Below are 23427 nucleotides of genomic sequence, written 5' to 3'. Positions count from 1 at the left end.
CTGACCGCCACCTCTGCTATACATCCGCATGATTCGTGCTTTTGTTTTGCAACCGATAAATACAACAATACAGTATTAAGGGTTACGTTGAGGAGCAGTTCCCCGTCCAATCAGATAGTGATTTACAGATCGTATCTGCATGATCAATATTTAAATTCTTACTAGGTCACAGCATTGATCGGCGGTTGCCTACGACCTCGCTCTGAAGTCTATGTGCTCGGATTCAACGACCGCGGAATGTAAGAGATTATGAGCCACTGGAACCTATTCTACAATTTCTGGACTCTATTTCTGACAAGTCAGATTCATCAGGATATTCTCCTGTATGAGGATGGAACAGAGCTCCACACATATCACGGGCGATCAGTACCGTCTCTGTCTTATACTTTCCACTTTCATTTCTACAATATATAGACCAGTATGTCCATGTTCTGAAATATCTAAAGTATTGTACAAAAGGACATTCAATTATAGAATAGTTCTTTCGTAATACAGCAAGTTTCAAAGCTGATCTCTTGGATCGTTCATCCCTTTTCAGTAGAACAGATATTATATCCAGATGATTATCTTCAACCGCGCGGTATACGGGCGAAGGGGTATACCGCTATGGATCAGTATCATATTCGAGTAACTTGTCGACTAATTCAGTGTGTCCATATTTCACAGCTATAAAAAATGGTGGATTATCAATTTCAATGTTCGGGCTATGCTATCTTGTGCTGGTATAATCTGATGGAAGTGGGTTTTGCAGTATGACTTCCACGATAGAAGTTGATTTCTGCGCCAAAATTTACCAGAGTCTGAATATCTATTATTAAAATATACTGAATATTGATGAAATATCTAAAGGAATACTAAAATATAGTATTATCTTCGTAAGAGAAGAGAATGAATATAGATTTTCCCAGTAGAGATCTGATCTTCTTCTCTTTACTTTCCACTTACCCTCTTCATCCTCCAGGATGAAGAGAAAGATGAGGATGAGGAGGGTTCCTCATTCTCGTCTTCTTGAGTAGCCAAACTTCCTTTACACAGGATCAGATATAAGGAGTGGAACGCTTGCTCCGGAATTGAACAAGAATTACTCCGGGCAAGATCTAATTCCACTAAATATTTCGGAGTTGTAGAAAAAGATTGTACTCGACAGCAGAAACGAGCGCCGGCCTGTGATCGTATCTACATTATTAGAATACTCAGTTTATAAATATCGTCCTGGCGCAGTGATCCACTGGATTTCACTACATAGCCGAGAAAGGCTCAGTTCGGCGTGAGGTAGGTTTCAATATTTGTGGAAACTCCCAAGATAGATGGTTTGAATCAGTCTAGTTTCTCTTTTAAGGCCTATTTTCCCGGTGTATTTTCCAGTCTGCGTGATCTGAGTAGGAGAACACATCAACGCTTCTGTCTATCTTACTAGAACCTATGATGTCCAAGTGGCCTCCGATTGGGTGCATATCCTTGGTTTGGCACTTTGAATAAAACTGTCAAGCTTCCAGATGACAAAAGAAATTTCTGCATTAATCAGCTTATCTATATTATCAACAAGATACAGAACTATTCAAAGAATACAAAAGGTTGAAGCAATTGAAGTATACACTTATGTACACAATCTTTTGCACAGTGTTATGCACATATGCCTCAGGCCGTTATCAGTCACGTGAGTCTATCTCCAAAAAAAAAAAAGCTCCGCGGCGTTCGATGGTCTCCACCACAAAATCAGATCGCAATCATGGGAAACAGTTCGAAACGGAAGAAGGAGAAGCAGAAGGACTTCCAAGTAGGAGAATCAATGAGGATCATCATCGCGAACTGAACAAGCCATACTGACAGCTCGCAGAAACCGAAGCTGAAGGTCGGCAAGGCCAAGGCCAAACCGGAGAACTTCACCGATACCAGCTTTCGGTCAAAGGGTATGCACCTGGGATATATTCACGGGCTCGTGTTGCTCAATTCTAACTCACTCATAGCCATTGTCCTTAATCAACAATCTCTGCATGTCGCCGCTCCCTCCTCCAACAGTCAATTTACTCACCATCTCTCCCTCCTCTCCTCCAAATCCGATAGCCAGCGTCGGGACTCCCTCGCACATCTTACTACCTCGATCGCCTCAAGACCAGTGAACTCTTCTCTTCCTCAACCAGTCAGCGTTATGCTCCCATCACTTCTCCCTCTCATCCTCGACGGAAATAGCAATGTCCGTACTCAACTTCTCAAACTCCTCCGCACCCTACCACGCAACGACGTCCAGGACCACGTCGCTCAACTCCTCCCGTATATTCGTGCCGGAATGACCCATCTTGCAGCAGACATCCGAGTATCTGCCGTGGAAATTCTTTCCTGGATGGTCGAGGCCGCCGGTGAACAAGTTGTCTCCTGCGCAGGTGGATGGATCAAAACGCTCAATTGTTTCCTCTCTGTGCTAGGATGGCACACAGAAGAGTCATCAAGGTGGTCGTCGAATCGTGCTTCATTCGGCAAGTCTGGAAGTCAAGGTCGACCAATGGTGAAGGTCCTCGGCGCCCTGGCTGAATTTCTCGAGGCTGGAATTGGACAACCTAGCGCCGATGATGAATCAGCAGGTGCTGAATACAATTCATCCTGGCCTTTCCCGCTGTCATGCACTGGTCAACATATGATCTCCGACTCGTCTGCGCCATACGCATATCTGAATCTGTTCGGACAACCGCGTGATGAAGAAGGCGAGATGTACGAGACACGCGAGGATCGGGCCCGGGTATTCGCCAGTCGCTTTTTGCCTGCGATCCAGCGTGGCGTAAAGAGTGCCAGAGAAGAAGGTGGAGAATTGGGCCGTGCTTCGTCTGGAGTGAGCAAAGTACTCAAGGAAGCGAGCTCATATGGCCTCGAAGCTTGAGTTTTACAGCTATGATGAGCCATGAAGCAAAATTGATTTTTTCTCATTCGACTTCGCTCTTCATTCTCCTAAAGCAATGCAGCCGGAGGATACGCGCCGAATGCTTGAAAGAAGCCTCAATCTAGCTATTCTACACTTGTTGGCTACGATACACGCTCGCTGATCTAGAAGTGCTGAGTCGAGCAAGCCAATCAACCAAAAGATACCCATTATAGTGCATATACAAAAAGCAATGCATAGATTACAGTTGACAGCGAAGTCGATCAACGACTTGCTTGATACATTTTCAGGTTCTATTTACTGAAGTATCATAACCTGAAAATGTCAACACTTGTATATATAGTAGTCCAAGTCCAACCCAATTCAACATTCACACCTTCTCCTTCATGAAATCTGATTGTTCATTATCGTTGCTCTCCACTCTCTCGACGACAGTCCCTGGTCCCCCTTCGTAAATTTCATCTGGTAAAATCGCACAGTCTATCTTGGTTTCTTCAACAGGAAAACACCAAGAAAGACATACATACACCAGCGCAGTTGCAAAGAAGCCCAATAACCAACCAAATTGAAATGGATGAATACCAACCCCAACATCAATCTTTGCATTGACTGCATTAATCAAACCAGGTAAATTCGGCGCGACCCCGACGAGAAAAGCGACTATCGCACGCCAATTTACGCCTGAGATTGAACGTCCTGAAAAACCGGGAATTCTCCAAGTATATCTGTAAATCGGGTTCGAAGGTTGATATAAAGCAAGTGAATCATATCGACGACGATTAATGACCCAAAAATCAAACAGCATGATCGCAGCAATGGGACCGAGGAAGATTGCATAAGCAGACATGAAAGTGAGGAAATTCCCTGCTGATTCGAGGATTTTCCAGGGTACCAGAGCCCAAGATAACAGGGCACATAGAATTTGACCACGACGGATATTGAGGATTTCAGGGGCCAGCGCGGTGAAATCGTTTGCAGCTGAAAGGGAATTTGCAGAGATATTCACGCCCAGAGATGCCAGTGCGAATGAAGCTGCTCCGAAAAATCGACAGGCTCTATTAGGCCAGTAACTAATAAGAACTGTTGGATTCCATGGGATTTCCGCCAGGTTATAGTGGGTCTGGCCGGCTGATGAAGCAGCGATGCCAATGAAGGAGATGAAAGTGAAGACAATTGGCAACATGGGGATATAGAGGAGTTGCCATCGTGGGCTTACTCGTGAATAACGAGAGAAATCCGACTAGGCACTTGTTAGCTGGGTGGAAGACGAAAGGTGACGATATCTCAGACATCTCGAAGGGGATCCTCCGGATTTAAGCTTAATTCAAGTGGAGACGAAGAGACCCGCCGACTTACTTGATTGACGCTGAGAGTAGCATAGTTCCCAAGTACACTCGTCAAGTTGGCAAGGAATAACCAACTATACTTGGATCCTGAGACCGTTGCCTTCTGCTGTTGGAAGATACCCCCTGCACCCTTTTCAGCAACAAAAGCCCATATCAGAATGGCGATCCAAGCGATGGGAACCAACACCGATTTCACAGTGAATAACCAGCGGAGTTTATTAGGATGCAAGCAGAGAAAAGGAAATTGAACGATCCAATAGATCAATAAAGCGATCATAGTACTGGTAGTAATACCCTGGGATTCGGGGATATGATTCTGCAAAGTCAAAAAGCTGGGCCAAATCGCGCCGATCATAACTTGAACCGCATAAGCTCCATTCATATTTTGAATGGCAAACCAAAAGACCGCCAGAATGAGTCGAGAGATAATCGCAATATAAGATCCCCAGAACCCCCAGCTGGCACGCGCAATGACAGGGAAGGGGACGTGGTAGATTACTCCGACCGCGCCATTTCCTGCAATGACGAAGGACATGATGAAGAAGGCGATTGCTACGATAGCAAGGGCTTCACGATAGGTTAGGCCAACTGCGATGATACTGCTGGCGAACTGCCAGGTTGCAGCGTTAAAAGCATCGGAGATCCAGTAAGCTAGGGATGACATCAGTCAACCGTTCAGCTGCAGGGTTGTTCAAGTTAAGGGGTGTAAGTCGGGGAATAGGGCAGGTAATTACCTATCAAGCTGGCAACTCCCCATTTACGATTAGCACGAGAGATTGGATCGAGATCTTGATTCGTCCAGCGAGCATTTCCCTCTGCGAAGGCCGAGCGATGCTGGGTAACGCGGAGATGTGGCCGCGAGAGACGAAGCTGTATGGGCATGGTTTATGGAGTTGAAAAGCGGATCAAATTATTTGCGAAAAAATGGCAGAGACCATGAGGAGAATACTAAATCATGCAAAAAAAAAGAAACGAAAAGAAGGAGGAGAGGAGAAGATGGAAGATGGAAGCCCTAAAAGAATTGGAGAAGATAAGAAGATAAGCTCAGATGCGCGCGTTTATTGGACGACATCGAAGTATTTGGATATACGATAATACTATTAAAGGTGTAGTTAAAGTCAATCCACCTTGATTGATGGAATTCAGATACATTGATAGCAATATCTGCTTATTCTCCCGGGAGTCGAACATCCTCCCAACCACGTCCATCTCCGACACTACTCTTCCATCGGCGAATTCCCTTCCACTCCGTCACATCCATCCATCCAATCTGCTGCACATCACCAAATCCGCCGATCCAATACGCTTGTGTAACCACCATCCGAGCCCAGAAACTAGCATGCGGCGAGTCCGATGCACCGGGGAACCACGCCTTCGCATCCGGGTGCGACTGCGAGAAACATTCCTCCAAAGCCGCTGTATCCTGATGTGAAAGAGATGGGAGAGGATCCAGGTATCCGAATAAGGTGACGCGAGGAAGAGCGGCCGGGCTCCTGGGTAAACCGGGGTAAACTGGCACGGCCTCGTCGAGATGGTCCCACCAGTCTAGTTCAAGGGAGAGATTAGATCCAGCGCCAATATTCCTGAAGGTTGTGGCGATGCGTAGAGCGAGGATAGTAGGGTCGCCGTTGTCTTCATTTGAAACTTCTTTGGGGAGGGCGCTACCACAGTCGGCGATGTACTCGCGTAGGCCGATGGGAAGTCCAGCTACCGAGCTTGGAGTACGCGAGTTGGGAGGGATGGAATCGGGGAACACAGTCGAGATCACACCTGATGGTGCGAGGGCAAGTAGACGACGGGCCATCAGAGCAGACTCAAACCATGTTGGTCGGCTGAGGGTTTCGGGTTCGTGAAGCAAGTGAGAGCTTGTCTCGTGTAGAGGGGCCTGTTTGGAGTTGGGTGGTATGACCGAGGCAGAAGTGAGGGTCGCAGTGACTAAGGCGAGCAGCCCGGTGAACAGCTTAAGAGATGGTTTGTAGATCATGATGCTTAGACTAGCCAGCAATAACTGGAGTAGTCATAGAAGAGAATGAAGGGAACAAGAGCGAGAACAGAGAAAAGAGGAGAAAGGAAGAAAGAGAAGAAAAGGTGGGGTGCGGAGAATCTCGCCGGCCCGCGTCGGCTGATCTTATCAGATCGTTCCGTTTTGGGAAATATCAGCTGTACATACTCTTTATGTTTCCAAATTATATTATATCGTGTATTCAGCATATATTTAGTATATCATAATATATACAGTATCGGATATCATATAGCCAAGTCAATAATAAGGTTCATTGTATTGGTATTCTCTTGCATGATGCCCATCATGCAAACAGTGTACACTGTACACCGTTTGTCCTGCCAGGTACTCGTAGACTTCGGAATAATTCATTAAGATTACAATGCGTGTATGCTAGTATGTCTAAGTATACTCACTGCAAATAGCACTTCTTTGTCAATGACTATACGGCTAGTATTAAATCCTCGGCGATAATCTTGAATAAGTACCAATCTTATCCATCTTCCTCATCTTCAAATATCACACCCATGGCTAGTGCACTACAGTCAGCATGCCCCGAAACAGACAAAATAAAGAATCAAGAAGATGGCCCATGTACCCATCCCTCCGCACATCAATCGCAAACCTCCTCGCAGAAGAGAACCTCATCTATCGATTCTACCGCAACGATAACGATGCAGCAGCTTCTGAAACCTACGACACCTTCATAATGGGAAAATTCACTTGCAACAACCCGTCTTGCAAACCAAATGGCTGGTCCAGTAAAAAATTAGCAATCACCATCCGGAAATACCACGGCCACCAATATAATGCCAGGGTTTATCACCAACGGTGTAAATCCAGTAATAGTCTCAGCAGACCCTTTCGCGATGACTCGAGTAGTATATCGTCTCCAAAGATGGGAAGGTATTCAGATGGAGGTTCCTAATTACTCTGGTAAGAGTAATGGTCCTCATAATTGATGGTTATGTGAGGGATGTAAGGCTGGACATAGTGAAGATAAATCTTAAAATTGGTGATAAGAGTCCAAGCACTAGCACTAGCACTAGCACCACTAGCAAAAAAAGAATATCTGCACTAAACAATCCATGGAATGATAATACTAGCCCTAGACAAAACTCCTTGACTCCTTATCCCATACAAAAGCATAAATTACCATATCACCCCAGCCCATCGATAGAAAAGATTGCTATGTAGTATATCCCTCCTATTTTTCATCATCATCGTCATCATCAGTTGCAAATGCTCGAAGAATAGCCAAACCCTCCTGGACATCATCATCCTCCCATGGCTTCAATCCGAAACATTGCATGAACGCAGTCCAGCCGCCATATTGTTTGACGATGGTACGTTGTTCGGGGGTGAGGATTGGTTCTATGCATGTTAGTTTGTTTACTTTTGGAACAGAGCGATCAATCTTACGTAGTGCGTCAGTTGCGGGCATCTTGTTGGATTAGTTGACGGATCTAGATTGAATGGTTTGATGGAGTGTGGAGTTTTGCATGAGCTGTGGAGGATTTGGGATTGCGTTAAGGAAGGAAATGAAGTGAAGAGGATAATAATGGTCAGGTGATTTTTTTACAACCCTCAATATTCAAACAGATATTCCCAGACTATAGAAATTAATGCACTTGAAATTGGTATGAGAAAGGCGCTAGATGGATTCATGGATTGATTAAGCTGTAGACTTGGAATTAACCTAGTTACTCCTGCATACACTTAAGTTAGTAGTTAGTGGTTAGTTGGTCATTAATTATAGATTCATGTTAGTACCCTGTCCACCTACCTATATTAGCATCTACTTCTAGGTTAATCAGACATATTACACTCCCATATACGTACAGTACTATGTATAGACAGATCCACATATTAAGCAACCATGACTTACTGCATGCATGACATTTCTTCTGCATTAAAGCAAGGGCTTACTTGAGTCCTGCCATATCCCTGCCTAACACTGCCCTGCACTGCCTTATTGGTGGGGCGGTTATATCGAGTCATTTCCAATATAGAGTATACCCTTGATACTTATGATGCTCTTCCACGGTTGTAGATCCTCAAGAAATTAGGCAGCGATATCTCTCAACTATTATGACTCAACCGGATGTTGTTCAGCAAATACTATCAACATGACTAGAACATTGTGGCAACCGAGATCGGACCAGCTGACCGAGTGAGTCACAGCGGAGCCATCAATTTGAAGTGGCGTAGTCCAACGATCTAAGATACGACGAGAAGTCGGGTTCAAGTCACGGTTGAATATTATGTAGTACTATGCAGTGCAGCATTTGAAAAGAAAACTGTACGATTGGCTATCCGATATGCGAATCTTTCCGAAAGATGGTCCGGACACCGATCTCCTCATAGACGCCCACAGCGCCAAGAGGAAGAGAAGATGAAGCACACAAGTTCACCATGTCCTAACCCCCTTCAAAAGTGGATATCCTTGGGTAAATAAAACAAAACCGTCCCATGCCCAACACACTCCGTACGCAACATAAAATAAAATGTAAAATGAAAAGGGGGAAAGAAAGGACAAGAAGATAAAGATGACGAGGGGAATAAACCAACGTACATCGTACATATTTGCATAGTCAACCAGATCCGTAGATAAGGTAAGACTAGCATGGCGACCGAGAGCCCGAATGGAAAGCAGATTCAAATAGATGAATCACGAAGGGGGGGGGTATGGGATATGTACAAGCAGAGACAATCCGGGTTCGGTCGCCAAGAGGAGGAAGTAAACGACCGACACAAATCATTAAAGTAGACGGGCTTTGCTTTTTCTAAACCTCAGCACAAAGGAAAAGGAACAGGAACTGCTGTAAGCTCCAATCAATTTAACAAGTCCGCGCGGATGCTTGGGTTGAGAGCGACCTTTCGCGCTTCACTGCCGCAGCAGGCTCTTTTCATACCCGCCGGACCCGATACTGAAGGCCCATTTGTCATCAGAAATGAGTTCGCCAGGTTTCCATCTGGAAGAATAGAAGGAACACCACCAGTGGCGCCCGCATCAATGAGATTACGAACGTGATTTTGGAGAAGAAGATCATCAGAACCAGTGCGTCCCCGTTTGCGCGACTGTCGGCGTTCCGGGGTTGCACCAGAGAGCTCGCACAAACTTTGTGCTGCAGCGCTCAGGCTGGAGTCCAAAGAATATTGAGACAGATCGGGTGCTGAGCCCATCGTAACGGAATATTCAGGCGAGCTGTGGAGATCAGCCAACGAGCTTTCATCGATCGGAGAAGCAATGGCCAGAGCCTTGCGGTTCTCCTTGAACGAATTGCTGGTGCAACGTAGAGTAGCCTTGACAGCGAGTCGGGATGGAGCAGGAGCACCTGCCCCCGAGGCGTTGGATGAGACTGATGACGAACGAGACGAGCGCGAGGACAATGTGGAAACATCCGAGACCATCGAGTCTGGCGACGAGGCTGATGATGTCGACCGAGCCAGAGAGGACCGACGGGCCGTTGCAGGATATCTACCGTCAAACGACTGAGTCCGGGGGCAGAACATGAAGGGCGGGCGCTGATCCAAAGTGGATCGCGCCATACCCATGTTTTGCGCTTGGGACATCGCCGTACCGATAGAAGGGCGACGGGGACCGCATGTTGCTGCACTCGCGGCAGGAGTGCAAGCAAGGTGAGTCTGGGGGGTCATCTGGGGAGTGGGCAGCATCTGTGGTCGCGGGAGAGATGGCATAGGAAGGTTGACAAAGTCCATGCGAGGGGTCGGCTCCAAAGTCCGGGGCAGACTGCGCGGGCAGGTCGGAGTTTGATCGCGCGAAGTCGATCGGATCGACTCATTGCTTGCCGAACTGCGCGGGGAGGGCGAGTCAGAAAGACCTAAATCCATTCCACCCATGGCTGAGACTGGAGTCATCGGCGCTGGGTCAACGGAATCCAGCTCCGGGGTCAACCGCGGAAGAACTGTCCGCCAGCACTGACCCTCACTGGCGGGAGGGCCACCGGCACCAGGAGTCAGCTTGAGAACCAGGTCTGTCCATCGCTGGAAGGTTGCCTCTGAGATATGCAGACGCCAGCCGACCGCTTGAAGGAACATGAGCTCGTTCTGGTTAATCTCGAGGGTGTTCAGGCCCGAAATTTTACTCCAGGCTCGTGCGGAGTAGTTACGGTCCTGAAGATACTTAGAGGCAAGGATCAAAGCCGCCAAAAACATACGGCGGCCGCACTGCATGGCCCGATTCTTTGACTGTTCCCGAGATTGTTCCTTGGTAAAATCATTACAGGGCACGTGGGGCTTAATCTTAATCAAGTAGTAAAGGGCCACTTGGAGAGTACTGTAGCTAGTACGCGACCGACGAAGAGTCTCTTGGATGAACGTCCGGAGAGGCAGGACACCTTTAGAGCCAGTAGCAGCATCACAGCGGGATGCGGCGGCAGAGAGCGGCCAGATGTTTTCGACGATTTGCGATGCCGTATCTTCGGACACATGTACTTTAGCTAGAGGAACCAACGAATGCAGGAAACATCACCCAGCATGACTTACCGACGAGGTTATCGACGAAGCTGACTTTGCGCTCCGACTGGCGAAGCAGACAGGGTGGCGGACGCGCGGCGGGGCCACTAGCCGCAGTGTTAGTGCGCCGGGGATGCATCCGCATCTCTGGCGGGACCGGGCCATCGATTTTGGGATGAGCTCCCTTAACGAAGGCACGCGGGCATGCGACCGCGGGTCTCGTCGCCTGTTGACCCTCAGCATCATTCTCCCAGATCACATCGACCGGGTTGGTGGCCGTAGAAGAGATGGAACTTTGAGAGGCATCGAGGGAGAAGACGGAGGAAGAGGAGGAAGAGGCGGACGAGGAGATCGAGGAGGCATAGGGATGAGCGTGAGACGCTTTTGAGCTTGGGTTAGAAATGTGTAGACCCAAGACGTCCATCCCCGACATATCCGGAGGCGCGGAGGGATTCATGAAGACCAGAAAAGTGATATGGTGTAAAATATAGGATTTCGGAGATTCAAGAGTAGATCGGCGCGACCGAGGTAGAGGATGATCCGATTTCGAACCGTTTTGTTTGAAGTTGTCAAGATACCGTTAAGCAAGGAACCGGGAACGAAAGCCGAGGAGACAAGATACCGTCTTTGGGCGTGAGGCGACGGTGAAGCCTTTAGTAAAGAAGCGCCAGGTTGATAAGGGTAGTGAGAGAAGAGAAGAAGTGAAGAAGTAAAGTGCAGAAGCAGACAATAACCAGTGGGGGGGAATAGAGTAAGAGTCACAGTGGGGAAGTTAAGTTTAAAAAAAGTGAAAGGAAGAAAGAAGGGGAGGCAAATATTAAAAGAGTCAGGGACCGATCAGACCAGTGTTGAGGCTATCCCCGGAAGTGGCAAAGAGGATGACTCGACCGAAGTTTAGACGGTAACGATCAGGCGGGAGTCGATAGCGGCAACACGGGCGATCGGGTCAGAGACGACAGTATACATTTTGAATCAGAAGAGTAAAAAGAGAAAAGGATCAAGGCACCTAACGGAGCATGGACAGGCAGACCTAAGAAAGGCTGCTACTGTTCAGGCAGGCGTTTGGTGACTAGGCTGCGGATGGATGACTGGAGAGCCCAGTCAGGTATCCGGGAAGGTCGGGAAGGTGAAAGTGGGCGGAAGTAGAGGATGAAGTGAATGAAAATACAGAGAGTCGAGAGTCGATAGGATAGGATAGAGGAGAGGAGAGAAGAGAGGAGAGGTGTAGAGAGAAGGGAAGAGGAGAGGAGAGAGAGATGAGAGTTAGAGGGGATGCGAAATCGGGGAGAGTTGAGGATTTCGAATGACTAAGAGTGGCAATTAATTATAGGGTCGCCCAGTACACTACTGTATACACTTATACACTTATACACCGTATATAGTATACAGGTACTGTATTAAAGTATGACTCTTATTATATTGTGACTATTTATTATTATATTATATTATATATCAAATGATTGTTAATTATTATTACATTGTTCATGATACTGTGTTCATTGCTGAATATTGAGGACTGTACAGTATGTACCTAATGAGTCACAGTGGCAAGATTAGGTGGCCTCCGATTGGCCGGTTTGGGCATAAAATTTGCATTCAACACTCTCTTCAGTGATTCAATAGTGGCAATCTACAGTACATACAGTATGGATGTAGTCATGACGGTGGCAACTTACTAGTCTACAGTATCGGTAATGACTCAGTGGATTAACAAAAGGTTTTGTGAAACCTGTATCTCACAAGCACTCGGTACTAGTACAGAGTGTCCATGACCATATATGTATACTATGTAGTGTTCTCTGAATACTTAATACTCCAGAATGTATACATGTATACCAAAGTATCTAATAGTATATTCTACTGTAGCACAGTCATAGTATGACCCTAATACAGTAAATATACTACTCTAATGATAATATATATCTAGCTGTACTCATTCAGACCTGCAAAACTCCAACGAGCCCCTCCACATCTACCCCTGCTGCCTATTATCACGTGACTTGCACATACTACTGTATACTGTATACACAATAATAATGATATCCTAGTGAAAGGACAGAACTCACCAGTATTATACCCTCACCACTTTCATCCTTCACAGCTTCCACCTCCTTCAACAACCGGTGGCTGTACATATGCCCACTCCGGCAATCCATACACCGATCATCTATCTCTCCACCGCCTCCACCAACTGTTGACTCCCCCACTCCAGCCACCGTAAAACTAATCACCCAACACCCGAACCTCCTTACTCACCCGATTCTCCCCTATAATCGTGATGCGTTTATTCCCCGCACAAACAATTTAACAGAATCTTCTGTAGTCGCTCCTCATACTCCGCAATCTCTGCCCATCGTGGCTGAACCTTTCCCCCAAAGTACTTCACTACCGCGGGAATTCTATTCGGAAGCTCATAGTTGGTAGAAGCGAGATTAGGCCTGAGATCTATTGTATCGGTCGGGTTGAAAAAGGTGTGCCAATGAATCGATCTGGTCGTGAATTCGAGACAAGGCATACAGTTGTGCGATGTGAGGACCATACACCTTGTATCACGAAAAGGCCTACAGGAGTATCCGGTAGTCAATCACCAGTCTTACCTTGTACTTCATTACTCCCGAGAATAACTACTTGATGCAGTGGTCATGCGGAGTACGGAGTACTAGGTAGAGAAAGGTACTCACGTAGAAATCCACATCTAATGCCTAAACATCCACCTGTCGGTGTGGTGCGAGAGCAACCCCATCCACACATAACAAGGCCTAATGATACCCAATGTTAGCACAGTACACCCAGTAACGAGCTACTATGTAAATAACCACATCATGAACCATGAAGCACAATATATGCGTGGGTGAACATGAACTGCATTGGCGATCTTCCGGATTGGACTAATCGTACCGGTGATATTTGATGCATGCGGACAAGTCACCAATAGAATCTTATCCGAAAAAGTAGCGTCTTTAATTCGGCCACATCGCACGTTGGGTTCGTTGGGTGCGAAGATGCCCAGTACTGTATTTCACCGTCAATCCTAATCGTTCTCCAATACGTACCCACGGCGCAGTATTCGCTTCATGGTTAAGTTTCGAGACTATGATTTCTTCGTCGAGTTGAAATTGCAAGGCTGTGAAAAGATTGGTGGAGGAGTTGGGTCGTTAATACACCGAGATTAATCTAACTCGCATTAGTTGATCAGTTTCAAAGTTATTTGCTGACCGTTTGATCTCGGCTCAGTATATCTCCTCGGGTTGGGCATTAATGAAACTTACTGCGCTGCGGTATCCATTGGAGAATCCGGTCGTGGAAGCTTGGGAAATCTTATATGTTGCGCCAAGCTGGATGTTCATGTTGATCAAATACGAGCGAACCCTGCAAGGAATCTATAAACCCAAGGGAAAGAAAAAAACACTGGAAATCATCATTTTCAAAGGCCATCAGACTGAGGAATACGGTTTGTTCGTCTTTATTGGTGACTGTATATATTGAAGAATTGAGAGGTAGATTCAGCGGTTGTCTTTACTGTAGGATATTCTTCTCCCTTTGCTGGAAAACTATTTAACTGAACAATATCTGAGGATAATTTCCAACAGCCAGTACTGACTATTGTATAGTACTAGTACCCAAAACATAGATCCATTTGCCCAGGGATTCCCGGCAACGGCATCACGCTCTGAATCTTGTTTACCTGCAAGCACCTTGACTCTATAATACGTAGCGGTGAGCATATAGAGGTTTCTCAAAGACCTGCATCTACAGTTAGTACACTTTTACTTATTCCTGAGATATTTAGTAGCCCGAGGCGAAGCAATTGAATCCAGTTGATGGTGGTTCCTAAAATAGCCACCAACTAATCCATACCAATTATGACTGGTTGCAATAGTACTACGTACAACCCGTGGTTTCCAACAGTAAGTATCAATCCATTGACTATTACAATTAGCAAAGGAATACTCGATCCAAACGATGAAAATAGAACACTACGCGGGCCGCAAATCCTAATCCCATCACTTTAAATTACGATTAGAACTTGAATACGAGATCTTCGCACGCTAGCAAGACTCAGAAACAATCTGATTCGGAGATACATTTGATCATAAGCAAAACGAAAGAAGCATACTATTCGACAGTTACGTAGTACAAAGAAGAGAAAACGATCGCCGTGAGACTCTTTCCAGAAAGAAACGACAAGAAAAATATCTGTCTTCAAAATCACCAAGCTATTCAACCCAAATGACCATTTCGATGACCGAGCGAAATGCTCTGAAAGATTCTAACGAAATGCCAACAACTTGTGTATCAGGTCTTGGAATTCGCCGTGAATCCCGACTTGACGCAGCTACAGAAATTTGCCCCTCGAAGATATCTGCTGCTGTCTGCCACATTGCTGGCACTCTGCTTTCTGGGCGAACTCAACGGATCTCCTATCCAAAAACAGACAGTGGTATCACAATCTTGCCCAGAAAGGGCTACCTTAGTCAGATGTCGAGGTAGGCGTTCGAAAACTTGGGGGTGGATTCACGATCTCGTCCTCCAGAGCATATGCCGGGCCATCAATCAATTCATTCAAGAACTCCAGTCCTTGGAGCCAGAAGATACTCGACAAGGGTCCAATTATGTCGTCGTAACGAGCCGTAGTTTCCGATAATCATTCTGCAATATTGCCAGGCATTGTGCCTGGATAACCGAGTGATGCTAATCTGATGCCGGATGTACTCCGGTCGAGAGGAGTCAATATGAAGTATAGTGATGATTAATCTGATATGCCTTTCCTATCTTGAATATTGCATATTTGTCTAGAATAATATAAACTGGTAAGATGTGTAGCGTGATTCACTATAATCGTATTCTATACTCGTATCTTATGTATTTCATCTTAGGGTTGGTTCTTGGTTGCCCTCCTTCCCTCCGAGTTCAACTCGGACTCACCCTTCACTTTTCTTTCTTCAACTTCCTCTTCTTTCTCATCCTCATTTTGGTGAAACAGCATTGTCTATCAGCACTTACAGTCTGCTGGATATTCCAAACTTAAACAAATCTGGCTTTACATTTCCACTACACTTCATTGAACTACTTGAATATCAGCCTGTCAAACAGCTGATCCATGGACCCGAGGTTTCTTTCTTCAAACACCGACTTGGCTCCTCTTATCTTTACACTATTGAGGCAAATACAAGATGAGCTTGCGGAAATAATTGACCGCCAAGAGACCCAACAGGCTGAGTTGAGGGCCCTACGAGATCAACAGATAAAATTACTCGAGCGGCAAACGCGACAAGATGAAGACTTGAAGATCCTACAGGATGGACAGGCAGAGATCTTGTCCCGTCAACAGGCTCACTACGAGGAGGTCATGCAAGTGCTGCAGTGGCAGAACGAACTCTTCTCAACCGGTACGTAGCCATCGAATTCCCATTTTTCGCGATGTCGATACTAATGTCTATCTTCTAGTAATGCCACAGTCACCTCTCTCTGCTTTATCCCCTAGTACTCCTCCGGGGAGTCCTCCCCTGATTGACCTTTCCCCTCCTTCAGAAAAAACAACAAAACTCTCGGCCGGTTCCTTTGTCTGGGGATATACAAAAGTCAAGGACAAGAAGAGTGGCTATGGACGGCGAGAAGGACACTCGATCCTGGCAGGAGAAGAAGCGCCTGGTTTCAGACGATGCGCACAGGCAGTGGACGTATCATCCCAGACTCTGTCCGAAAGTCTTATCTGATTATGAGTCTCGACCGGAGAAATCAAACTCCTGTCCTTCTACAAATGATGGAGCAAACTGAAGAGGTACTGTGAATGACACGAGAAGTCTCATCACGACAATTTATTACAACCTTTAGGATACTCCAGGTTGGCTCGCTGAATATTGGTACTGTCACCTGGGCGGGACATTCTCTATGGTATCTATCCATCTCCTGTCACCTGCCTGCCCATTACTATATCTGAAGATAATGAGACAGTCGCCGTGTGCACCTACAACTTGAAATATGCAAAGATTCTGTCCAGCCTAGACAGAAAAGATTGTTTGAATTGGCCCTGGAATAACGCGCTGTCTGCTATGGAATTGGGACTCTCAGATCTCTCCATTTCCGGCTAAGAAGCAGAGTAAGTTTGCCCAAGAAATCTCGAGTCGTATTTAAAATTACCCCGGAGAATTGCCCAACGCATTCCACGTCGAACAGCGTAGCATCTGCGATTTGAACCATCGTCTAGACGCCAATTCTCTGCATTGACAAATATTTGATCTGATAGTGCGTGTACCTGATTTTATCCAGGGCGATAGTACTCGATGGAATGGACCAGACGGGTGCTTTTATTCACTTCTCCATAAGTGAATATTCCGTACAAGTTGATTAGTTCTTTTACATTGCTATATACTGGAACTGTTTGAGTATATATCATTGGCACTCTGTTCTACAAATACTAGTACTACTACTGCAGAAGATAAACTTCCTTTTATACTAGTGTATACAATAATTACCCTTTACAGAGCCAACTCAAGATCACAATGAATGCGAAAACCATGCGTAATCGGGTATAGTCGTAAAATCCAAAAGCAAAAAGCCCACGTAGAAAGACAACAAACCCCGAGTCACCCCAGACAAGACATCACAACTGGGCAAGACAGTGAAACAGCATGTAATAAGAAAAGACAGAACCAGAGAATATATGTTCAATTAATCCCCTCGAGATTCATCGAGATCGAGCACCTCCAGCCCCAGACCCACCACTAGCACTGTTCGCATCATGTACAACACAAAGTAAATATTTCCGATCAGGCACAACAACAATCTCATGTTTCCGCGTACGCATCCGTAATAATTTCACCTCATCATCTTCATCTCGTTCCGCATTTCCATCCACTTCTTCACGGGGTGTACTCGTCCCATTAACAGCAGAGTTATACCCAGCCTCCATACTGACGGGACCACGCTCATCATTCTTCAGTGATGGTCGTGAAAGCGAAATTCCCAAAGCAGAGGCGCTAGAAACGAAATTGAAAATATGCGCTGCTAACGTCTCTGCTTGCGAGGGCTGGTATGTGGAAGGGGACGGTTGGGTTGGAGATGATGGGGACGAGGGGTCGGTTGGTTGTGTGAGGGGTTGTTCGGTGGTGATTTGGGCATTTGGATTTGAGCGTGGTGTCGTGGTGCCATTTTCTGGGGGTGCGAGGAGTCCAGTGCTTTGAATGATTGATCCATCTTTCCGGGCGAGAATTAAGGTGGATTGCACCCCTGGGCGGGAGGTGAGGTGGGAGAGTAACGCGGTGACATGTTGAGGTACCTGCTGTGAGCGCTGGAAAGGGATAAAATGTTAGCGTGAAGTAACAACATCAGATCTGAATAAAATGGGTGATCTGAAATTTACCTGGGGTGGGTTGGCCATATTTTGTGGAGGAGAGAAAAGGGTTGAAGGAATTCGACGAGGCGGAGAAGCGGTGGTTGGAGGTGAAGCAGTGGTGGATTTAATGAGAAGTTGAGTACTTCATCGTCCACAACTGGGTTATCTGGTCATATAAAACTACAATCGGGGATTATAGCTATTGAACCTGTTGTTATGGATTATTTAAATGGAATTGCCGCTATTTTTCACGGGGAAATAGTTGAAATTGCTTTAAAATGAGGTTGATAAACACGGATGACTCAGCAATCACATGGGCAGGAAGTATACAAAGAAATATCAAAGAAGATTGAAGATAAAAATGAAGAGAACTTCTAAATAATATTGGTAATAATGAAGTGAATTGAATGAGACAAACACTTCTTAACCAGTAAGTGCAGTGCTTCTTCCAACAATTCCAGACCGCTCCTCTGCAGTCAAAACAATACCAAATCGATCAGATAATACCTTTTGCCGCTCTGCCTCAGTCTGGCAGGTCTGAACGAGTACTGACTTTCCACCCAAATTTTCCTTTAACTTGTTCTGCTCCAAAATCACTTTCCCATAAACTTTACCCTCATCTCGTAAGAACCTCATCACAAGAAGATTGAAAGTAAGGAAACATGCCGGGTTCTGACTGCAATAGAAACTCGAGATTTCGAAATCGCGCTGGAAGAATTCCAATTCATAAAAACCATATCCACATCGCCAGGGTTTCTCGACGGAATTTCGAAATTGAAATGTCCAAAGATCCTCGTGGCCTTCCACGAGGCCAGGCATGCTTCCATGCAAAAGTCGGATCTCTTGCGTTCCGATATTATGGATGATTGTAGATTGTTTAATTAAAGGCATCGGCATTCCAGGTCCATCACCTCCGTATCCTACATCACTCAAGTATTTGATGCCATCAATAGTGATGATATTTACAGAATGTTCCCTTTCATACACAACACAACAATTAATAATCAGCTTCAATTTCTAAAGTCAATCAACAGAAAAGAAAAGAAAAAAAAGCGCATTGAAACATACCAACCTGACCACCCCGGAAGAGAAGACGTGGACTCCCGATATAAACGGGCCCCAGTAAGATAAACCTGAAAACCAAGAAAACGAAGAACATGATGAAAGAAAATATTATTCTCCATACAATACCCTCCTCGCGATCTTTCAACAAACTTATGATACAGATCCGGGATCGCTAACGAGATATGTGGTTTCGTGGTATAATGCAGAGCGGCATTCTCGTATGGAATACTGGAAATATGATGAACATGGAGAGTAGTGAGAAGTTCTAAATTCGGTGAGACGTTGTGAAATTTGATGGGTAATTCAATTCGTGTGAAGTATTGATTGATTTGATCAGCGTTAAGTTCAGAAGTAGAAGTCGTCATATTGTAACATGAATATTGAAGATCAAAAAGTATTGTAGAAATAAATGCATTGACATTTCTACCGTAGGACATCCGTCTTTTATAAGAAATTGATTGGCTAGGTTGTCAATCACAGAACTCTTACTAAACTGTCTTTGGCAGGTCGATCCGAGATTGGATCGATAGATCAGATCAGATCAAATCAGATCGGCCTCAATTTGAAAGTTGTGCAATCATTGCTTATGCTCTTAGTTTTGATCTTCACAAAGGTGATCTACGAGTATTCTCGGGCATACCATTATCGAAGCAGTTTAACCCTAAATTTCATAAGACATACTGATCGGGCTCTAGCTATTTGCACTGCCTAGTCGCCTTCAGAACTTTAGCCCACTTTTTCCTATACGTTGTCATGCATGAGGCGGGGCCTGGGGTGGGCGCGAAAAGGTCTGATTGCTGAATGTGAAGTCCACATTGAAGCAGACATGAGAAAACTGCCGGGTGTCGCAGAGGGATATTATTAACTTCTCACTGCTTTTTGCGTCAACAGAAGATGTTGAATTATAGCATAGAAGTTGGACTCTTTCGAGCCAGGACGGACACTCCTGGGCAGTACTCTTGGACCAGACCGTATATGAGCTTCAATCAAAGCACTAGGTGATTAAGACACCATTCTTCAAAATGTTTGAGACTATTTTCTTGATTGGATTACCAGTAATAATCTTCTCATCTCGCCTATTGTTGATTCAACTTTGTAACTCTCGTCATAAATCATATCTATGTAACACCTGGATATCATAGTACACGCATCTAAGGTACTATCATGTCTGCTGCGTGCGCGCTAAGGTACTGACAAAATTCACCCTACTTACTTGTAAACTCCGATCTCAGTTCCTGAAGCGTTCTTTTCTGGTTACCATCTTGATCAAAATTCCCTTCATCCAACCACTTTTCCAATGCAGCCTTGACACTGCCATCCCATTCATCTCGCACAATAGAGAACCAGGCAGTGTCTCTGCTTCGGCCTTTGACAACCATATGCTGTCTAAAGATACCCTCAAAAGTAAACCCCAATCGCATGGCAGCTCTGCGTGAAGGAGCATTGAGAGAATCACATTTCCACTCGAATCGTCTATAATTCAATTCCTCAAAGGCATATCGTGCCAAGAGGTAAATGGCTTCCGTGGCAGCCGTGGTTCGTTGAAGCACAGGCGAATACATGACATTTCCAACCTCAACACCCCACATCTCAGGAGTTATACGCATTAGAGTCAAGTATCCAATGGGCTTACCCGCAGTAGGTGCTGAGCTGCGCTTATCGATGATTGCGAAGAAGAATGGATCGAGGGAGGCTGACTTTGCTGCGACGGCCTTTTCGAAAGCATTCAATTCGGTGTACGGTCCATCTCCCATGTAATCCCAAAGAGAAGTCCGAGTAGCATCATCACCTCCCACAAGATCAAAAAGGTCTTTCGCATGTTTTGGTTCGAGCTTCTCCAGAGCGATCGTTTGTCCTGTTAGGACGGCCCTATTCGACGGCAATAAAGCCTTAGGGAGAGAGACTAGAGGACCCCGTGGTCTTGCCATTGTTATTTTTTCGAGATGGAAGTATTATTGCAGAGGTTTAGATGAAATCTGGCTATATAATTCAAACAACTTCACCTTTGCCGGGTTTAAATAATGTTGGGTGTATCAATCCTTCCGCGGGGCTGCAAGGAATTGGCAGTTTGTGATTCGATCGCACCTCCGTGTATCTCCGAACATCCACCCCACCTTTTCGTTGCTCTCCGGTGATAATCTGACTCATTTACTAGCAGAAGGTCTATTCCGAGGTTTGTAATGTCGGCCGAGATCTCGTAGAACAGCAGTCAAGGATGTATCGTATACAATCTTCAATTTCAGTTAGATTGGTACCTAGATAGTTCAAGTGTCGCTATTGCGTACATTAGGGCACGACTAGAAGTAGAGGAAGATGAATATTCACATGGCAAGGGAATCAACTATATTCCAGGTTTGTTTAAACGAAGGGTACTTAGTAGATTGTGTTGGGTAGTTAGGGCTATTAGTAGTACTAGTAAGGTTCAATTATTGCAGTTGTTGCTGATACTCCTACGACTTCTACTATAGCAGTATCTCTATTGCTCCCCGTTGATCTATTAAATTTAAGTAGTTATAAATTACCACATAAGTATCATTGGACTTAAAATCCTACATCATTTCATTCATATGTTGACCACATAACGAAGCTTTTAAGGGCAATATCCTTCGTTGAACTTTTCCTTGGGGTTATGCTCCAAATACTACTTGTATCATGACTTTGTGGCCGAATGTGCGCAGTCTGACAAATAGAACGAAGTTTTTTTATCCACCAGGGATTATCTGATTAGTTGGACTGGAATCTAAAACTAATCTGTCCAGTTCCAGCTCCTTTTGTCACCCCTATCCCACCTGCGCCAACTGCTTTCCACAATACCTCGATATGGTCTTATATCGATAAAAGCAGCAATTTGCCCAATATCTTCAAAAATAGCTTTGACAGAATCCCTATCATTCTGATGGATAGCTGCCAAGCCAATACAAAATGCTGGAATGAACAAAAACGGGGAAAGTTTCGAAGAAATAAGATTCTCAGCACTAGCCAGACCATCCTGGACTGCAGACTGCAGTTTTGCATCTTCCATCCCATTAGGGTGAATGACAAGATAGAGCCATGTATAAAGTGATGACACGCAAGAGGCATGTAGATCAGAGTAATCCTCAGTATCAAGAGGGGATTTAGGCTTTGATTCATCAAGATCTTTCCAAATTTCTACTGCATCCACAATCAATCGTGATTCTAGATTTGGCATTTCCCGGGAAGTAAAATGAAGAGAGTAAATCTGTTCCATAATACTCGAAAGGCCATCCTCGACGCCAAACGTAACCTCTGTCCTGGTACTACTGGGTCGAAAGTTCTCATTTGAAATAGTAGGAAGTTGAGATATGTTTCCTGCAGATATTTCATGCAGGCTAGAAAGTCGGTCGACTCTTTCGGCAAATGCGTAGAGGAAGATGTATTTTTTATTCGAGATCAGAGACATTCCAAGGTCAATATGGAAGGGTAAAAATATGCAAGCTTGATTCTCTTGCGTGATTCTTTCGGATAAACGGTATAGGTGAAGGTAGGAAGGATAAAATGTAGAAGAATGATACCACAAAAGAAATTTTCTAGCTTCTTATAATAATTACTTAGTGCAACGGCTCAAGGCCGGGTCTTTCTTTGACACATAAGTGGGATTCTCTGTACAATCACTTACAATACAAATCCACTTTGGTAAAAGAAGTCCATGTTCATTGCACGACTCTACTCAAAGTTCAACCAAAAGTCCTACCCAGTGGGTACAGATTGGGCTGAGCTGCTGGTTTATAAAGTACAAATTAGGCCGTGCACAAGGGACTTTATAGAAGCGTGGACTATTCCAAGTAAGCTATGACCAATTCGCAGACGAAGGAGAAGCAAAGTTGAAGATAATATAGAATACATACCGTAGTCGATTCAATACAGTGCATAAACTCGGAGACCACACCCGACAAAGTAGTATTCGAATACCAACTATGACGATCGTGGTCGGTTCGTCCCTTCAATCTTGTGGGCCGAGTTCCATTTGATTTACTAGCCGCTCTAGCCGCGATATGCGGAAGATAAAATGATCCACTCTGGTGGTGAGGCTGTGGATAGATCAAACGCCACCTCCACATGATGCACTGACATTCATCCACAAAAGGAGCAGTAATTACGCAGCTATATCCATTTCGGTGCTTTGGCCAACGGAGAATAATGGACCGTGCAAGATATCGATACCCACAACCGGCTTGATCTGCTGAAAACCCTTATTACTAGCTTGATATGGATGTGTGACATGGATATCATGTCGAAAGTCTCACGACCAGACCAAGATCTCATCAGTACTACTACATACATGCAACGGAATGGAATGGAATTCAAA

General features: G+C 45.2%; 11 protein-coding genes across 11 annotated transcripts; 3 read left to right on the top strand and 8 right to left on the bottom strand.

Moving 5' to 3' along the window:
* Positions 1–1729: 1729 nt before the first annotated feature.
* On the top strand, positions 1730–2872 carry N7469_000641 (IPI1/TEX10 family protein; the record flags this gene model as incomplete). Its single annotated transcript, XM_056639561.1, has 3 exons — positions 1730–1777; positions 1838–1910; positions 1968–2872. The coding sequence occupies 3 exons, from the start codon at positions 1730–1732 to the stop codon at positions 2870–2872; spliced, it is 1026 nt and encodes a 341-aa protein (XP_056505318.1).
* A 370-nt stretch (positions 2873–3242) lies between these two features.
* N7469_000640 (nucleobase cation symporter-1 family protein) lies at positions 3243–5100 on the bottom strand (the record flags this gene model as incomplete). The annotated part of the gene is made up of 3 exons (XM_056639560.1): positions 3243–4112; positions 4229–4869; positions 4953–5100. The coding sequence occupies 3 exons, from the start codon at positions 5098–5100 to the stop codon at positions 3243–3245; spliced, it is 1659 nt and encodes a 552-aa protein (XP_056505317.1).
* Positions 5101–5386: 286 nt separating this feature from the next.
* Positions 5387–6202, bottom strand: N7469_000639 (uncharacterized protein; the record flags this gene model as incomplete). The annotated part of the gene is made up of 1 exon (XM_056639559.1): positions 5387–6202. The coding sequence occupies one exon, from the start codon at positions 6200–6202 to the stop codon at positions 5387–5389; it is 816 nt and encodes a 271-aa protein (XP_056505316.1).
* A 1225-nt stretch (positions 6203–7427) lies between these two features.
* Positions 7428–7664, bottom strand: N7469_000638 (uncharacterized protein; the record flags this gene model as incomplete). The annotated part of the gene is made up of 2 exons (XM_056639558.1): positions 7428–7594; positions 7643–7664. 2 exons carry the CDS (start codon positions 7662–7664, stop codon positions 7428–7430), a joined length of 189 nt encoding a protein of 62 aa, XP_056505315.1.
* A 1391-nt stretch (positions 7665–9055) lies between these two features.
* On the bottom strand, positions 9056–11156 carry N7469_000637 (putative G1/S-specific cyclin Pcl5; the record flags this gene model as incomplete). The annotated part of the gene is made up of 2 exons (XM_056639557.1): positions 9056–10662; positions 10730–11156. 2 exons carry the CDS (start codon positions 11154–11156, stop codon positions 9056–9058), a joined length of 2034 nt encoding a protein of 677 aa, XP_056505314.1.
* Positions 11157–13502: 2346 nt separating this feature from the next.
* N7469_000636 (putative aminotransferase) lies at positions 13503–13775 on the bottom strand (the record flags this gene model as incomplete). The annotated part of the gene is made up of 2 exons (XM_056639556.1): positions 13503–13711; positions 13757–13775. 2 exons carry the CDS (start codon positions 13773–13775, stop codon positions 13503–13505), a joined length of 228 nt encoding a protein of 75 aa, XP_056505313.1.
* Positions 13776–14929: 1154 nt separating this feature from the next.
* Positions 14930–15190, top strand: N7469_000635 (uncharacterized protein; the record flags this gene model as incomplete). Its single annotated transcript, XM_056639555.1, has 1 exon — positions 14930–15190. One exon carries the CDS (start codon positions 14930–14932, stop codon positions 15188–15190), a length of 261 nt encoding a protein of 86 aa, XP_056505312.1.
* A 610-nt stretch (positions 15191–15800) lies between these two features.
* On the top strand, positions 15801–16416 carry N7469_000634 (uncharacterized protein; the record flags this gene model as incomplete). Its single annotated transcript, XM_056639554.1, has 2 exons — positions 15801–16089; positions 16148–16416. The coding sequence occupies 2 exons, from the start codon at positions 15801–15803 to the stop codon at positions 16414–16416; spliced, it is 558 nt and encodes a 185-aa protein (XP_056505311.1).
* Positions 16417–17387: 971 nt separating this feature from the next.
* N7469_000633 (uncharacterized protein) lies at positions 17388–18080 on the bottom strand (the record flags this gene model as incomplete). Its single annotated transcript, XM_056639553.1, has 2 exons — positions 17388–17990; positions 18063–18080. The coding sequence occupies 2 exons, from the start codon at positions 18078–18080 to the stop codon at positions 17388–17390; spliced, it is 621 nt and encodes a 206-aa protein (XP_056505310.1).
* A 378-nt stretch (positions 18081–18458) lies between these two features.
* N7469_000632 (arylamine N-acetyltransferase family protein) lies at positions 18459–19465 on the bottom strand (the record flags this gene model as incomplete). The annotated part of the gene is made up of 2 exons (XM_056639552.1): positions 18459–19011; positions 19104–19465. 2 exons carry the CDS (start codon positions 19463–19465, stop codon positions 18459–18461), a joined length of 915 nt encoding a protein of 304 aa, XP_056505309.1.
* Positions 19466–20305: 840 nt separating this feature from the next.
* On the bottom strand, positions 20306–21028 carry N7469_000631 (GNAT family N-acetyltransferase; the record flags this gene model as incomplete). The annotated part of the gene is made up of 1 exon (XM_056639551.1): positions 20306–21028. The coding sequence occupies one exon, from the start codon at positions 21026–21028 to the stop codon at positions 20306–20308; it is 723 nt and encodes a 240-aa protein (XP_056505308.1).
* Positions 21029–23427: the final 2399 nt, after the last annotated feature.

This window comes from Penicillium citrinum, assembly GCF_028827155.1.
Source record: "Penicillium citrinum strain IBT 23319 chromosome Unknown utg000001l:1.0-4955037.0:1.0-4956770.0, whole genome shotgun sequence".
Taxonomy (NCBI): domain Eukaryota; kingdom Fungi; phylum Ascomycota; class Eurotiomycetes; order Eurotiales; family Aspergillaceae; genus Penicillium; species Penicillium citrinum.
Note: the sequence above shows the minus strand (reverse complement) of the source record. Positions and strands in the feature narration are given on the sequence as shown.